This window comes from Mytilus galloprovincialis, chromosome 4, assembly GCF_965363235.1.
Source record: "Mytilus galloprovincialis chromosome 4, xbMytGall1.hap1.1, whole genome shotgun sequence".
In the NCBI taxonomy this organism is placed as follows: domain Eukaryota; kingdom Metazoa; phylum Mollusca; class Bivalvia; order Mytilida; family Mytilidae; genus Mytilus; species Mytilus galloprovincialis.
The window spans coordinates 82,864,485-82,882,347 of NC_134841.1; the positions used below are offsets into that span (position 1 = coordinate 82,864,485).

General features: G+C 30.0%; 1 protein-coding gene across 1 annotated transcript; it reads right to left on the minus strand.

The window, feature by feature from the left end:
* Window positions 1-606: 606 nt before the first annotated feature.
* Window positions 607-17,718, minus strand: LOC143073163 (histone acetyltransferase KAT7-like). Its single transcript, XM_076248502.1, has 13 exons — window positions 17,600-17,718; window positions 14,105-14,204; window positions 13,117-13,575; window positions 10,448-10,530; window positions 10,006-10,092; window positions 9,468-9,674; window positions 8,822-9,019; window positions 8,199-8,288; window positions 7,416-7,556; window positions 6,477-6,570; window positions 5,904-6,050; window positions 5,332-5,438; window positions 607-4,781 (listed from the first exon to the last, which is right to left on the minus strand). The coding sequence occupies exons 1-13, from the start codon at window positions 17,612-17,614 to the stop codon at window positions 4,656-4,658; spliced, it is 1,854 nt and encodes a 617-aa protein (XP_076104617.1). The 5' UTR covers window positions 17,615-17,718; the 3' UTR covers window positions 607-4,655.
* Window positions 17,719-17,863: the final 145 nt, after the last annotated feature.

Below are 17,863 nucleotides of genomic sequence, written 5' to 3' on the forward strand. Positions count from 1 at the left end.
CATGTTTAACCCTGCTGCAATTTTGCGCCTGTCCCAAGTCAGGAGCCTTTGGCCTTTGTAAGTCTTGTATGATTTTTAATTTTAGTTTCTTGTGTATAATTCAGAGTTTAGTATGACGTCCATTATCACTGTATTAGTATACATATTTTTTAAGGGGCCAGCTGAAGGACGCCTACGGGTGCAGGAGTTTCTAGCTACATTGAAGACCCATTGGTGGCCTTCGGCTGTTGTGTGCTCTATGGTCGGGTTGTTGTCACTTTGACACATTCCCCATTTCCTCCTTTTTCGGGCCATCAATATTTTACAAAAAGATTCTACCTTTGTTGTACATTCGAGAAGTTTTAGAACACAATTTTATTTTCAAATGTCAGTTTGTGTTTGCTACTAAAGAATGTATTAGTTAGTAAGTGTTTAAAAGGCTCTTCTGCTGTTAGTTCGGTATTATAAAACGATTGTGGCTCCTTAGAATCAATGAATATCCAAAATTGTTAACCCTTAAAAGTTATTTCACTATGGGCTGGGCCCTCAGTGAAATAACCTTCTTGTGTTGACAATTTTGGATATTCACCTTTTTAAAGGGCCATAATATATTATTAATAACACAAATAAGAATATGTTGAACATTTTATTTCGGTATGCTCACATGATAGTAATCCACTGATTGCACATAAAATGATACCAATTTCTAAACACATGACAGTAAAACAAAAATAACATGTTTGAAACCTTATATGAAAATATGCCCTTATAGCTATGCAAACCACTACTTAAACAAAATGTATGTATTCATGTCATTCAATATAGACCAGTATTATAAACAAGTTCGAAGATTATGATTTACCTTTAAAAATATATTCATATTAATCTTCTGTTGAATATTAAATTTAATCTTTTGTTGAATATTCAATTTTATCTTCTGTTGAATATTCAATTTAATCTTCTGTTGATTATTCAATTTTATCTTCTGTTGAATATTCAATTTTATCTTCTGTTGAATATTCAATTTTATCTTCTGTTGAATATTTAATTTAACCTTCTGTTGAATACTCAATTTAACCTTCTGTTCATTATTCAATTTAACCTTCTGTTGAATTTTAAGTATGATGGTTACTGAAACAAAAAGTATATGTACAAGCACGTCCTATTGATACAAAAAAAAAGAGAAAAATATCTCTGATAACAACATTGTTTTTGCATCCCTGTTCTTATATCGAATATGTCTATTTAAAATTACACTTACAACAGCTTACTGTTTTTTTTAGTAGTACCCTTATAACTGTATAAACTTATTTGCAAAAACTATGTTACCTTACTTAACTAAAGAGTAAATATGTGACAAAAGGGCACATTTTGTTTAAGGGTTCTAAACACATTTGTCCTTTTCTTATAATTACATGTATGTATATAATACGATAAATATCCAGTATGTGCCAAAATCAATCATTTTTTTTTAATCATTTCTTTATTCTGTTTTATTTGACAGAGGCTGTGGAATTATTATTCAAACCAAATTTTTATTGGTTATAAATAATATAGTAGTTATCTGGAATATACTATTCTACTGTGAAAGTGAATAAAATATTCATTTTTTTTTTCAAGAAATAATATTAACAAAGATATATGTCAAAAAAGAATTAGTGAACTTAAATTTTTTAAGAAAGGTTCATCTTTTGACCTCTTGTTATATAAAATAAGCCATATTTCAATAACATAATTTGTAATTGTTCTATCTGAGCAATTTATCTAAATATTAAATTTAAATTTGATTATTTTAAGACATCTGTAACACAAGGTTGGAGAAAGTTCAGCCCAAAAGTTTGTTAAATATCTTTGTTTGGGTTACACTTACATTGTACATTCATAGTTTTAACTTTATTAATATAAAACAGCTTTAGCATTTAAAAAATTAATATTGTTGAATGCCAAGAACTATCATACATACTAAATACAATAGGTTTTTGATGAAATGGTCAAGTATATATGACTACCACACAAAATGTTAAGTGGATTTCAATTATTTTAACCCATGAGGCATATATATGACACTATGCAATTCAAGATGGATGCATTTTACAGATAGTTTTAAAGTATATATACAATAATGATAGATCGTATCTCTAAATACACAGCACCAAACTGGAATAATTTAGGGTGACAGATGTGATATGAAAGTATCTACATGTATAAATGATGAACATAAATATGTATAAATTGTGTGAAAATATGGTAAAAGTGATTTACAAGATTTACAACACTCAACTGCAAATGCTATCTAAAAATTGAACGTATTTAAAATTCAAGCAATGTTTATCATTACAAGTTATTTCATAATTCTTTTCTTGGGTTATGAAGTCATTTATACATGAAAATGAACACAAATAATAAAAAGGTCATTTTTCCAACAAAAAAATAAAGAAAAAGAAAGGCAAAAGAAACCGAAGGAACATGAAAATATCTTTTTAAATTTCCTCTTCAAAAAGTACACTCTTTAAATTATTTTATTCTAGTTTTCCTGAAAAACAAAACTTAGTTCAAAGTGAACCATGACATGAAGCCTGAATATCAGCCTACTTTATTTACTTTACTCAAAAATAACATATTTATAAAAATTCCCACAAAATAACCTGTTTTAAATATAGTTAACTTAACTAGAAGTAAAAAGATTTGCATTTCAAAAAGGAAAGAGGGAACTTCACCTAGAATCACTGTTTATAATTCACAATAGAAAAGAAAAGGCTTTATTTACTAAAAACAACATGTACAACTGGAATTCCTACTCCACATTAAAATCATTTTAAAGAAATTTACTTGGGCAAATTAATTTCAAGCACTTAAATTATTGAATATAAAAATAGCAAGTACTCTTAGCATTTTTCACATAACCATGTTCTTAACATCTTTTCTATAAAATTTTGTTCTGATTGACAGAATTATAGATCAAGATACATCTGGTCATGCATGAAAATAAATACCATGAAAATGAAAAACAAGTATGTGATAATATGAGGATTACAAGTAATAAATGAAACATAGAACATGGTAAAATTTGACAAAAACTTAAGTACTCTTAAGTATTTATGTATTATAACGAAAAGTACTCTTGCTTTTAATTTAGTAAATAACTCAAGTTATGGGCTTGAAAATTAATTGCATTCTAAAATATTATTATGAAAATATATTTATAATAATTTCTACAGAAAGCTGGCAGTAGTACTCTGAGATTCATCTGTAAGCACTGTTCTCCTTTTTATAATTGGAAACGAATTAATTCACTGTTTTCAGAATCTAAAGCAACCATGGGTAATATCAAAATTGAATATAAAAACTTTGTGACTAGACAATGATGCCCTAAACAAACTAATGATTTAATGATATTTTTTGAAGGAACAATGATATTACCCACAATGCCCTAGATTATGATACAGTCAACAAAATATAAGGTTGAAGACCTATCGGTGACCTTCTGCTGTTGTCTGTTCTATGGTCAGGTTGTTATCTCTTTGACACATTTCCTGTTTCCATTCTCAATTTTATTAGATATTTATTGTTATAAAATGTGCTCTGCAGAAATGCATGAATTGAATTATATTAAATCTAGATTGGAAGTTTGCAAGATTGGATAACAAATCCATATTTTTTTTCTTTTTAAAGTTTTTAAGCAGATTGGAAGGTTGAACAATTGAACAAAGAATCCATTTTTTTCTAACGTAAGTAAACAATCAGTAAACCGATTCATAAAAAAACGTTTATGATCCTTAAAATTCCATCACACATAAAACATATAGTTGAATATTAAGTTTTCTACTAAATATTAACTATTGGCTAGTACCTTTCATCCCAGACACATTCATATAACCATGTACTCCAACACATGAAATTTACAACATAATAAAAATTTAAAGAAACAATCAATATCTGAAGTATTTAAAAAATCAACAATAATTTAAAGCAATTAAAACAAAACAGAACAGAATAATAAGTTTTAGATTCTGAGATTCCCCAGAGACTCAGAAGATAAAGTTTATCCACACACAAACCACTTTTAATAAAAATTATAAAATAAAATTGCAAAAGAATTAAAAGTTAATTACCCACATGTGAAAATTTTACATAATGTCAAAATATCGGACAATCCCATTTTTTTTTTTGAAAAATAGATAAATTAATTTTTAGTTCCACAAAAATTAGCAGTCCAGTCATTAGTGTGTATCCTATGAAGTTCAGCGTATATCAACATGATTTAATTTGTTAAGGTTTCTGTTCTGAATAGCATTATTGATAAATAACCAAAATAAATTTTAATGTTTTGGTATAAATTTGATTATGATGAAAGTACTTCCTTTCAATACATAAAATAGTCTCCTCACCTTTCCTATAGACACATCTATTAAATTGAGGTATGTATGACATAGGCTAGCATACTTAGCAAGTTTTTGCTTAGAAGAGCAGATTTAATGAAGATGTTAAAAACAAATAAAAATATCTTCTTCAGTCCTTCAGTTCCTCTGCTTATACATCAACACGCTGAGATTTTCAACCAAATTTCTATAGTTCCATTAAGCTAATATGATCCATCTCTAGCAGGAACAGAATCAAAGCATTCATTCATTACTGATGATCAACTATTGGGATTGAATCTATCACATAAAACTATTTTAGGGTGCTGTTTGAGGCTGCTGTTGTCTCTTTGCATGTGGTGTCCATTTTAAACATGCTGCATCAATTGTTTTAAAGTCAGTTGGACGTTTCACTTTCTTTTCGATGAAACTATCAATAAGATCCTGCCAAAGAAAATAAAGGTTAATTTGAAAAAGTATATATGTATTTACTTTACATATTCTAATATCCTTGCTTTTTACCTTCATTTAGTGGGGGGGGGGGGATTTTAATCACTGAAACATTATAAGACTGTAATCAGTTTTATCCAGGTATTCAATGAGTTAAAAACTTTAAATGCTATTCATATATCAAAAAGTAAAATCACAAAAATACTGAACTTAGAGGAAAATCAATTCGGAAAGTCCATAATCACATGGCAAAATCAAATAACAAACCAGTACTCCATTCTTAATTATGATAAGAAATTTGTGTAGCAATAGCATCAGCTTAGAGATATAAGTGTGAACAAACTCTCTCTTGAAAAAGAAGTTATGATTGATGTGATTGATTGTATGTGATATAGTTATACAGAAATCATACATGTAATTAACTTCCTGTAATATTTTTTTTTTATCTTTCACTCATTAAATTACCTGTGCTAGGATCTTTAATATATCAATGGATGAGGGTAGACATACATGTTTTAACATATATACCACACATTTTAATTACCTGTCTCCTTAAAATTAGATGTTTTCCTTTCCAGTATTTCAACATCCCCAAAGCCTGCAGAGTACTGACAATATCATTGGCATTTATGGCTGTTTCTGTGCTGATATCTGTAATTAACATGTATAATAAAATAGGAATTGCATTTTGAAGTAAACAAAAAATATTTCTCAATACAACCAAAAAACTGTCAATTTGTATAAAACACAATTATGAGATGTTCTTTTCTTCCAGTAAACTTACAACAAAACATAATCTTATTTTTTGTGAACACTTAGGTAAAAAAAAAAATGCTAGTTTATACAAATTTAACATGAAGTGATACACAATATCCACGTGCTTTGCATCCCAAAATCCTACTGAATTACGTAATTTCAATTATAAGGATTTTACAAATATCTAAAAGTCAGCTGATGCTCCAAACTTCAAAAGATGCACTGCAAATTTCCAGAATCAGCATCAGAGTATGTCAATCAATTTTTATAGAATACAATTTATTGTTGCAGATCTTCTTGGTAGGCAAGATGTATACACTAATGTATGTATAAGGTAGTAGGAATCTTTACAATACTAACCTTTGATACAAATTTCACTGCCTTTGTATTTGTGGATATATCCTAATAATGTATCCTTCCAGTAACTACGGTAACTAAGAAGACCAAGGTCAGATAAAGGTCTTTCAGGTGATCCTACTTTGTTTTCTGTTTTACTCAATAAATAACCTGAAAACAAAAATATGAGTTCATGAATTGTGCGGTGCCTTAAAGAATTCTGTAATGAATTAATCAGAAAGTACAAACATAATATGCTAAGTTTGTATTTCAGCAAATTGAATATACATTTTTCTTCATAATACAGAGAAATAAATTATTCGTAGTAAAAGTCTTGATATTTTATAAAAGGTTGATAACTTTACACAGATCGATAAATATAGAGAAATATCACCCAACTTACAAGGAAAACTTTTGTGACTTGATCTTTGCTTGCACTCCTTAATGTCATATAAATCGTGAAGAAGCAGAAAATATCAAAGTATTTTATTTGATATGACCTTATCCAAGTGGGAGGGCAACCTTGAAACCACATATGTGGTATTGCTATCATCGTTTTAAATATACAAAATATGATGAATTGCATGCCATACTTACTAAAATCTATTAACATTTTCCCAAAGCCTTGTCTCATGTATTGTGGTAAGGTTAATATACAGGATACATTGTAGTTCAGAAAGGAATTCTTCTCCTGCAAAAGCAAAACAAGTTAAAAAAAAATCTGAGTTTGTTTTTAGTATTTTTTATGAAAAAAAACCTTCTCTGCAATAATTCAAGTTTTTAAGTTTTTTTACAAGTTGAGATTAGTCTTTTACATTCCTATAAGTGTGTACAATGAAATTTTTTTGATTCAAACATGTGTTTGTTTTCATCAACTAAAAGATATTTTTTGTACAGAAATATGTGATGAAAATTTCATATGTCATTGCATTTAAGATTTCTTTGCACATAAAAGACACCCTTGTAGATTTCGAAAAAGAGAAGGCTTATGCGGCTTCAACGCAGCACTCGCACCCGCAAAGTGGAAAGGGATTAATATAAGTTGAAAAACTTAGTTTCCCAATCCACTATAAATAAATATATTTAAACTAAGATACAAGTTTTTAAAACAGCAAGGAAAACATTAAAGAAATGAAGCATGTCACATTGTATGGCAGCATCAGTTAAAGTTTAATACCATTTAATTTTTATGCTTAATACCATATTTGTAAGGTATGACTTCGTAGTTGTTGTCAGATATAAAGTGACAGAAATATGTAACTTATTAACAGATGGATCAGTTTACCCCCTACACAACATTTGTGGTATAATAACATAGATCTAAAGCATGAAGAAAATTACAACACTATGAGAAATAACTTACCAAAATATTCAAGTCAAATTTAAAACAAATAATTAAATTTTACTACCAGAATTAACATAAAGAAATAATTTGGTTTAATTATGTTTATCTACATATGTGCATCAAGATCAGAGTATACTATATATGATATAAATGAAATACTTTCATAATCAAATGTATATATGTTTACTTACCTTAGAAAAATAGCCAACAATGTGACAGCCATGTGAATCATTTTCTGTCATCACATAAAACAAGAATGGTTCTACATCAAAATATAATGTTTTGTGGTCTAAAAACAGCTTTGCTAATAAACATAAATTCTGACAATACACCTGAAAGAAAGAAATATGTATGATTTTTTTCCAATCATGCAATATTATCAGATTATTACATGGCATTTTTCATATCGCATGTATTATCAGCCCTAGGTTCAATATCAGCCCAAGAGCCGCATGATTCGGGGGCTGATATTGACCGAGGGCTGATAATACATGAGATATGAAAAATGACATGTTATGATCTTTTTATCATACGAAAAAATCTAGTTACGTTAATTTAATGTTATTATTATACAGTAAAAATCATATATGATAAGATATATTTTTGATTGATAATTTTTGTTAAGTTCGGTGCAAAATATGCTATTGCTATAAAATACCAAAAATAATGTATATGTATGAAATTATTTCAATAAATATATAAAAGGATATCTATATGTGTTTTAAACTGTCCTGTGCTTCTGGGAAATGATGTTTTGTTTTTCATCAACCAATTGTTTTACATTTGTCATTTCGGGGCTTTTTATAGCTGACTATGCGGTTTAAGGCTTTACTCTTTGTTGAAGGTTGTATGGTGATCTATAGTGGTTAATTTCTGTCTCATCTGGTCTCTTGTGAAGAATTGTCTCATTGTCAATCATACTACATCTTCTTTTTTATTATTAAGCCATGAATATTGTTTTTAGTTACATTTACCTTATTTCTTTTACCATCAACTTCAAACATAGACATATTATTTTTACGATAAATCTCATCTCCTGGCGGATGTCTCCACACACATTTAGCCTGCAAAACAAACTGGAAGTTATTATCTATCCAAAATAAATTATATAAATGATCATATTTTAGACTATTTTACATCTTAAACTTCATTTTATGACAAGAAGTAAGATCCATCTACAATACTTAATCACTATGATATGGATAATTGCAAACAGATGTCATTCTTGAAATGTTAGAAATCACCACATTTTTTCATGGCTCATTAAATAAAATTTCTCCTTGAAAAGTTTATTATTGTTACATACTTCTTTAAAAACGTGTAAAAAAATCAATCCAATATTCAGATACTATAACTTGGCTCTGATCAAACGTCATAAAAAAAATTCAATCATTTGCATTTCCTAACAATTCAAGGTCAAACAAAAGTTAAGAAAAAATTTTATCAAACTTATCATACTTATACTAAAAATATTCATTACAGTTACTTTATGATTTATCACTTAACTAACACTAATGTAAAGTAAGAGGTAATTTTTACACTAAAGCATGTGATTAAAGGAAAAAGGGTAGATTTATAACAAGAGTATTTTACTTACCATATGTCGCCTTAAAATTGTGGCCGTTTTCATGTATTTGAGACAAAATTCACACAGATATATTTTAGGCAGTCGAGCATATTCCTCTGGGTAAGGACTAGCATACCATGTCGTCATTTCAAACCTTCCAATCTCTAACTTCTTTATTCTGTATTCTGAGAGATCGCTTTTAGTATAGTGTTGTGTTATTTCATGTTCCTGGAAAGTAAATATATAGAAATTAAAATCTTTAAAAATATAAATTCAAACATATGCATTTCAATGTTACAAATCTGTTTTTTATCATTTTGACTTTTCATTTTTAAATTTTTTTCTAATATGTGTAATAAAAACATCAGTCAAATAGTCCTTTAAAAAATTGTCAGCACTCAAGGAATGTTTGTCAGTTGTACAGTGTTTTCTACATTACTTTCCATAATCATGAACTGTAATCATATTGTCAAACATGTCAAATGTAAAGTTAGGATGCAATATGTTTTCTTTTAAAATGCAAGCCGGGCTGCATATTTGGGTAGAACAAAACGTTTAACATATTTAAACCATAGTCACCAAAGCCTTTGTATTGAAATTCAAACAGATAATTGTATCTTGTCAGCCTTACTAATAAATAACTCCTTTTTACATAACTAATAAAATATATAACTACCAGTACTTCACAGGCCTTTGCCTGCGCTTCCCTAAACAACTTGAGATCAAAGTCTGATGCCAGGCCTTGCAGCAATGGTTCTCTAGCTCTCTCATACGTGTCTTTGTATTTTCTGTGTTCCACTTTGATATCTTCTGGTATATCTCCAAACTTTTGTCTCATCCCTCGAATTTTGATCACTTTGACTTTCTGTTCATCTGTTTGAACCTTCATATAAAAAATATATGTAACTTGAATTATTGTTTGAAATTAGCATAAATTGTATAATGATACCTGTTATTTGAACAGAAAATGCTTAATTACCTATAGCTAAAGCAACATAAGTTATTGGCATATCATTTTACATACTTTTATTTACTAATTAAAAGGACTTAATTTATATATCTGTCACAAGTTCTTCAGAAACCTTTTTCTTTACAAGTGTCTTTCTGCTAAAATATGAATAACATATATTTATGTCATATGAATACACCAAATTAAAAATTGACAAGAACATCAAAATACAAACTTACTAATATCAAAATCTAACAATACTAACCTTCCTTCTAAAATCTCGTTTATCTTGTAATGATTCCACTATTTTCACCCTGTCTAAAATATTCTTCTGTCTTTCTTCATATCGACCCTAGGAAGTAGTTTAAAAATTATTTGTCTTAGAAATCAAATAGAAAAAAATCTTCATGCTGCTTTACTTATTATTTATGCATCATTTCATGTTGTGAATTAATATTTGCTTTATTTTCACTTCTTACTTTCATAAATATATTTGATGCTACATGTAATGTTTTCCATAGATATTCAAAATAGAATTCTGGTACTACTTCTTAAGATTTAAAGGGATCTCTTTTTAAAATTAAAAGAGAATTAGTACATGTATAACTTCACAGAGCAGAACTCATGAACTTCCAGAGCTTCAATGTTCAATTGTTATATTTTTGCTGTTTTATCTTAAATATAATTCAAATATAAATAATACTTACTTTACATTCATCTGCTGTTGTGTTGTGGTAAAGGGGACAGGAGGCTAATGTTCTGTGCCTATCATGCCTTCCTGTTAAGTGACCTAATTAAAACAATTAAAAGATAAAGTAAAGACCATTAAGTATCACACAGTCCTCAGTGGAGTTATTTATCATCATTAATTTCGAAAAGAAAAGTAGTTGAATTAAAACTCATTACACAATCTTCATAAAGAACAGGTGTTTTTTTGTGTCGAACTTGCTTGTAGAAGCAATGCATTACATTTTTGGCACTAGAATTGCATAGCATTTAATATTAAAGAACAAAAAAATTTAATGATCATGTGACATAAAACACAGTCAATAAGGATACTGCTAGGAAATCATGCATGTACACCAATAAATTGTATTTTCAAGTTGTACTTGAATAATGGATACTACAGTACACTCATGATGTCTCAGTTACTTATCACTTTTGCTGATCATTTTCAATAGAGTGCTAGTGATGGTGTAACAGTACATTCAACAGATACTGTGAAAGTACTTTTATTCGTGAGGTACCAATTTTCGTGGTTTTCGTGGATGACTTTATCCACGAATTTATGTGTCCAACGAAATAAAACAACCATTGTCTAAATCAAGACATGGAAAGATCCCTATCGGTAGGTTTGACTACTGATATGATCTAGAGAATATATTGAATAAAGCCAAATCTGAAAATACTTTAAATGCAGTCACAGAACTACAACCGCATGCAGGAGTACACCCATTTAATCTTTAATAACCTAAACTGTACAACTTTTGATCTTTTAATTCTCATAAAAAATATTTTTGATCATCGAAAGTCAGATTTCCGGTATTGATATGCTAGTCTGATAAAGTGCTCATATTATATCCTCATAGTTCTCGTACATATGGGAAATAATAATTTCCTGCTGGGTTTGATTTTGATAAGAATTATTTGACAATTCAAGATACGTTTACTGTTTCTTTAGGTGGCATGTTTATGGCCTAATTAACACCTTTGATGGTCATTAATCTGTTAATCACTTTATCATGGCTTAATTAGTGTTATGACTACAATTTACACGGGTCAATGTTAACTTTGCAATTTCCTTCAATCCAGACTATTTGTAACCTTCTTTTCTAAAGGCTTTAATTTTTCATTTTCTGTTTTTTAGAAAACTAAAATCCACGAATTTAAAAACGCACGAACATGTAAATATTGCTCAAACCACGAAATTTGATACCCACGAATTAAAGTACTTTCACAGTGTATATAATAAATAGTATAAAATCATTGTGTAACCTTAGAATAATTGTCTTGTCACCTTGAATCACAAGTTATTCAGTGATTCACTCAACACAAGCAAGAGTGATTATTAACTAATTTGTTTGTGTGTTAATTGTGTTTCTAAACAAGAGTGCACACACTGAAATGTCTCGCCTTCTTTACTAATCATTGATACTATGTTGATACTCCTAAATATAAAGCTTTATTACGACTGTCACATAAACTTAACATGAATCATGAAAATGAGGTCAAGGTCAGTTGAACCATATGCCAGACAGACATGTACAGCTAACAATGCTTCCATACAACAAACATGACAAATATAGTTGAGCCTATTGCTTATAGTTTAAGAAAATATACCAAAACACAAAAACTTAACACTGAGCAATGAACCGTGAAAACCAGGTCACGGTCAAATAAAACCTGCACGACTGACATATAGATCATAAAATATTTCCATACACCAAATATAGTTGACCTATGACATATAGTATTAGATAAAAAGACCAAAACTCAAAAACTTAACTTTGACCACTGAACCATGAAAATGAGGTCAAGGTCAGATGACATCTGCCCGCTAGACATGTACACCTTACAATCATTCCATACAACAAATATAGTAAACCTATTGCATAAAGTATGAGAAAAACAGACCAAAACACAAAAACTTAACTATAACAACTGAACCATGAAAATGAGGTCAAGGTCAGATGACATCTGCCCGCTAGACATGTACACCTTACAATCATTCCATACAACAAATATAGTAAACCTATTGCATAAAGTATGAGAAAAACAGACCAAAACACAAAAACTTAACTATAACCACTGAACCATGAAAATGAGGTCAAGGTCAGATGACACCTGCCAGTTGGACATGTACACCTTACAGTCCTTCCATACACCGAATATACTAGACCTATTGCTTATAGTATCTGAGATATGGACTTGACCACCAAAACTTAACCTTGTTCACTGATCCATGAAATGAGGTCGAGGTCAAGTGAAAACTGTCTGACGGGCATGAGGACCTTGCAAGGTACGCATATACAAAATATAATTATCCTATTACTTACAGTAAGAGAGAATTTAACATTACAAAAAATCTGAACTTTTTTTTCAAGTGGTCACTGAACCATGAAAATGAGGTCAAGGACAATGGACATGTGACTGACGGAAACTTCGTAACATGAGGCATCTATATACAAAATATGAAGCATCCAGGTCTTCCACCTTCTAAAATATAAAGCTTTTAAGAAGTGAGCTAACACCGCCGCCGCCGCCGCCGCCGCCGCCGCCGCCGCCGCCGGATCACTATCCCTATGTCGAGCTTTCTGCAACAAAAGTTGCAGGCTCGACAAAAACCTCATGTACATGTACTAAGTTGTGTATTTACCTGCAGAGTCACAGCCAGGTAATGGACATTTTGCATTACTTTCATTGTAATCTAACGATGGCGTAGGTCGTTTCTCAGTCCATATTGACAAGAATCCATCTTCTGCTGTCATTTCAATGGTACGTTTTTTATCTCCATGTTTCCCACTCTGTTTCCCTTTACTGGATTTAGAGTGGTGTTTTCCTTTCCCAAGTCTTTCACCTTTACCACCACGTTCAGATTTACCGACATTGTTTTTATTTTGTTTCCCACTTTTGTTCACTTTTTCTACCTTCACATCACAGTCAAGTGTTTGCTTAGCAGATTTTATTTCTTTTTCTGGGCTTTGAGATTTTTGTTTTCCTTTCACTTTTTTTCTTTTCGGTGACAAAGTTTGTACTTCCGATTCTGAATCAGATGTTGAGGTATCAAGTCTCTTTCTTTTCTTGACTGGTGTCAACTCTGTAAATGTCTTCAAATCTGCAAATAATCACATGTACAAACGTACTGTTTATCTATAAATATCAAACAAGTATTTACTTCAACTGTATACATGCTCTTAATCCAAAGGCCGAAGTAAATTAACATTATGAATTTGGTAATCATAAACTCAATATCATTATGAAACAACTTTGATGCTCAGCTTCCTTCTAAGACCTTCTTGAATTAAGATTTTATAGAGTCAATATACATGTACATTGTATATTATTTCAGATCCATCCTGTTCATGTGGTACAAAGTGTGAAGATTATTATCACTTCTTTTTTTAATGTCCTATTATGCTAATAAAGAAGTATACTTTCAATAATCTGGACTGATAAGCTTATTACCACAGAACTGTCTAAATTTGATCATCACCTGTGGTCATATAATATTATTTTATATAATACATTTATATGTGACTTTTATTTATTATGTGTGATAAACAAGTGTCTAATTCCTTCTGCATATTTAAGCAAATAAAATATGTTAACATAGCATTTCCTAGATGAAATCTGAATTACTGTACCTGGCGCTGATCTTCGTGTAACTCTTGATGTTGGTTCAGAATGCTCACTCTCAGAATCACTTGGTTCACTTTCAGCTTCTTCTGTCACCTCTTTTGTATGCTAAAAACAAATTATTTTAATTAACAGAGTTAATATACGTGTATCAACTCAAACTGTTTAACATTGTAAAATTTATCTTATCCCAAAATGTTTTCACCAATTCATTAACAAACACAGAAGCATAAAATAGAGTCAAGAGGGATTTACTCTTTGCACCTTAACACCAATTCTATGGCTATGGTCGGATCACTTATTTTCACAAACACTTTTATAAATTATACTCTTTCTAGTTTGTTTGTCACCGTGTATGGCTTGTAATATCTTTAGACATATTTAGTAATATAAATAATCTAATTAATTAAACTGCATGGTCTAATAGACAACTTTCAAGTTAGATGCATTTCTGTTAAAAAAAACATCATTTGTGCATTTAGAGGCATCATCACTTCCATTCAAATGTTGAGCAAGTGGTTGCAAAAATATGATGCTAATCACTAATGTTGTTATAGCTCATGCCTAATCCCTTCTGATGCTTTTACAAATGAAAATCTAAATATGTTTAAACCAACTGATTTTCCATTTCTATTGATAATTTGAACACAATATACAATGTAATTACTCTGAATTATCTACAGATATACATGTATATATATATATATACAAAGATCATATCTCCTCCACTTTATTGGACTTAACTTAAATAAGGAAACATTCACTTAGAAGAAACTCTAATTTCCTTGTTTCTATATAAAAATATTTAGATATCAGAATTTCTTTAAATTATACAAAGAATAAGATGTATACCTGTATTTCAACTTCTAAAGTCAATACATATGAAGTTACATTTTTTTTAAGATAAAAAGAATGTTTGAGGTTTCTGGCCAAAGAAATGTAGGGAATATTTAGTACATATGTACAAATGTAGGATAGGATTGTTTTGTTTTTTTAAGGGACAGGAGTTAGAAGCCAACTCATATTGTGTCTTCAGTGAGTTTAGTTCTATAATATATTGTTCAGTCTTCAAAATTAGAACAGGAAGGACAGGACATACATGTACCCTGTAAAATATATTTGTTTCTGTCGAATTTTGTCAATTTTTAAATATATTTCTAAGAAAAATTTGAAGAATCATTAACTCGGTCCTGTAAATGCCAAACCCAAATTTATTTGACTATTGTTTCACTGGCATTAACCATTTGTATCTATCCAAGGGCATGAGTTTTTAATCAATTCTGTATTTTTATAGAACAAGTTAAACATGCAACAGTTACAAGAACTGATATGTCATATATATGAGTAATTATTGTAAATGACATATCCATGTATATATATGGAAAAGGATCTCAAGTTACAGGATAACAGTACATTTTTGTACTAGTACAGTACCCAGTATTACGTACATGGGGGACATATTCTTGCCTCCCCATGCCGCTAAAGTTATATTTGCTTAAGAGCAATCAAAACACATCCATTTCCACAGCACGTTTATTTCAAAGAGCCAGATAACGTCACATGACAATATGCATCATTATACAAAGGGACACAACGCTCACGACTTAACTACAAAACACATATGACCATACAATACATATAACACCAGGTACAACAAATGTACAAAGTCTGTAATTAAATTTACTATCTTTTAGCTTGAATATTGAACAGAAATAAAATTAAGTAGATTTACTAAAATTTGAAGGATCCATAAACATGTCTATTCAAAGGGTGTAGGTCATTTCTGGAATCATGTCTTTCATCCGAAAAGATCCTCAATTTCGAACGCTTTTATGGCGTCATTTACCAGATAGAAGCACGCCTCTATCACTGCTTTATTTAAAGTTTTCAGCACTTTCATAATCATCATTCTGTGGGGTAGTATAGAAATATTTAATGTTTCGTAAGTACATAATCGTGATTTCTGTATGACTGAGGGAGGGTGACCATCCTTTTAGATTTTAAATTTCCCAAATATTTTGTGCAGTATAAAATAAAACTTTTTCACCCCTTTGCTCAACATGAGTTCAAAATTTCTATGCATACATTTTTGTCAAGTCACATGACAGATTCCTAAAACTTTTAAGTTTTATCAAATTTTGTGCTATTCTTAAATGTACATGTTTATATACATGATATAGTGGATGACTATCTGAGTACATTTGTAAATGGTCCAAACTCCTAATTTCTTTTATCTGGGAAGTGAATATAATGTCCTTATTATACTCAAAACAGTATTGCTCTCTTACATTGTCTTAAATATTAATGGCAGTCATGAACCATTTAAGAAATAACCCAAAACCAATGTACATGATTTAGAGGGCAACAAGTACACGTCTGAAAAGCAATAGAAATTTGGCACTTAAAAAATGTACAATGGAAAATCTGTACTCAAGATATAAAATTGCATTGAACTAGAAGGGGAAATAATTGGGTTACCATTCCATGACAGTTTTCTAAGACTTTACAAGACAGAAAAGATGAATACAATCATGTTAATCCTCCAGGTCATTATACATTATTAAATAATTTATTATTGTGTTTGAGTTAACTGTACTGCAATAAAATACAGTTTGTTTTACTTGTTTTTAACAAAATGACAACCACTTTTTTCAGCTTTTACAATTCTGAAACACTTTCTTAGAATACATCTTATTGCTATTTGCCCACCATTTCTTGACATCACAATGCTTCCTGTAACATTTTGACGTCACAATACAAAAATCTGACAATGGAAAAGACTAGTGGTTGTTGTATGAACATCAATAGTTCAGGCGGGTGACATTTTCAAATACTGACAAGGTGTATCGACTTGGTCTTAATACCATTTTCATTCAATGGTGTGTCCGGACAGATAATTGTGTGCCTTGAAGGCATACAGATGTTTCTCTCTCATTGAATACTGTCAGAATTGGTATCTTCCACGTATATACACATGTACATACAGATACAGAAGGTGAGAATGCATCTTATTGTGAAAATCCTGTTAAGGTACATGTACATTGACATAATTCTGTATCTGTATGGGTACGTCATAGCTACACATGTACCAATTCTGGCATTTATACAACGGGGTGAAGGCATCATCGATTTACCGACGTTTAGTGAGAGCAGATTTAAAGCTCTCTACGCTTGTTGCGCGCACAATAGAATAGTGTCTTCAAGATGGTTCCAGTCAATTATTGTTCTTGGGAATTTTGTTACACAATTATTAAACAGACATGATTCTTAATATCAAATGTTCAAAGATATTTCATATTCAATAATTTAATGAAATTTTCTTCTGGCAATATAGTAAACTAACTGAATCTGGACTACATTATAACACAATTTTTGCTGAGAGATCAATTTTCCATTGATCGATCGATCTTAACTCACCATTTTATTGCGCTTTACAAGAAAATATTTATGAAATAAGGAAGTATTAAGACGAAGCTTCTATTTCCTTGTTTTATGACCTTTACCTTTCGCTTTGGCATTTTCTTTTTGGGGAAAACATCGAATGTTTCAAAACATAAACAATCCAAAACTGTTCGGCCGCTAAAATTTACTTCCGGTTCTGAATAATCTATCTTAAAACCAATAATATAAATTGGAGTTGCTGTACTAATATGTGAACCGGTAAATTACATTTGATACACAATTTAATAAGAATAAGATTTAAGTTTTCAAATTTTATAAGACTTATGTGCAGATATTATGATTATGAAAGTGTAAAAATCAATGGA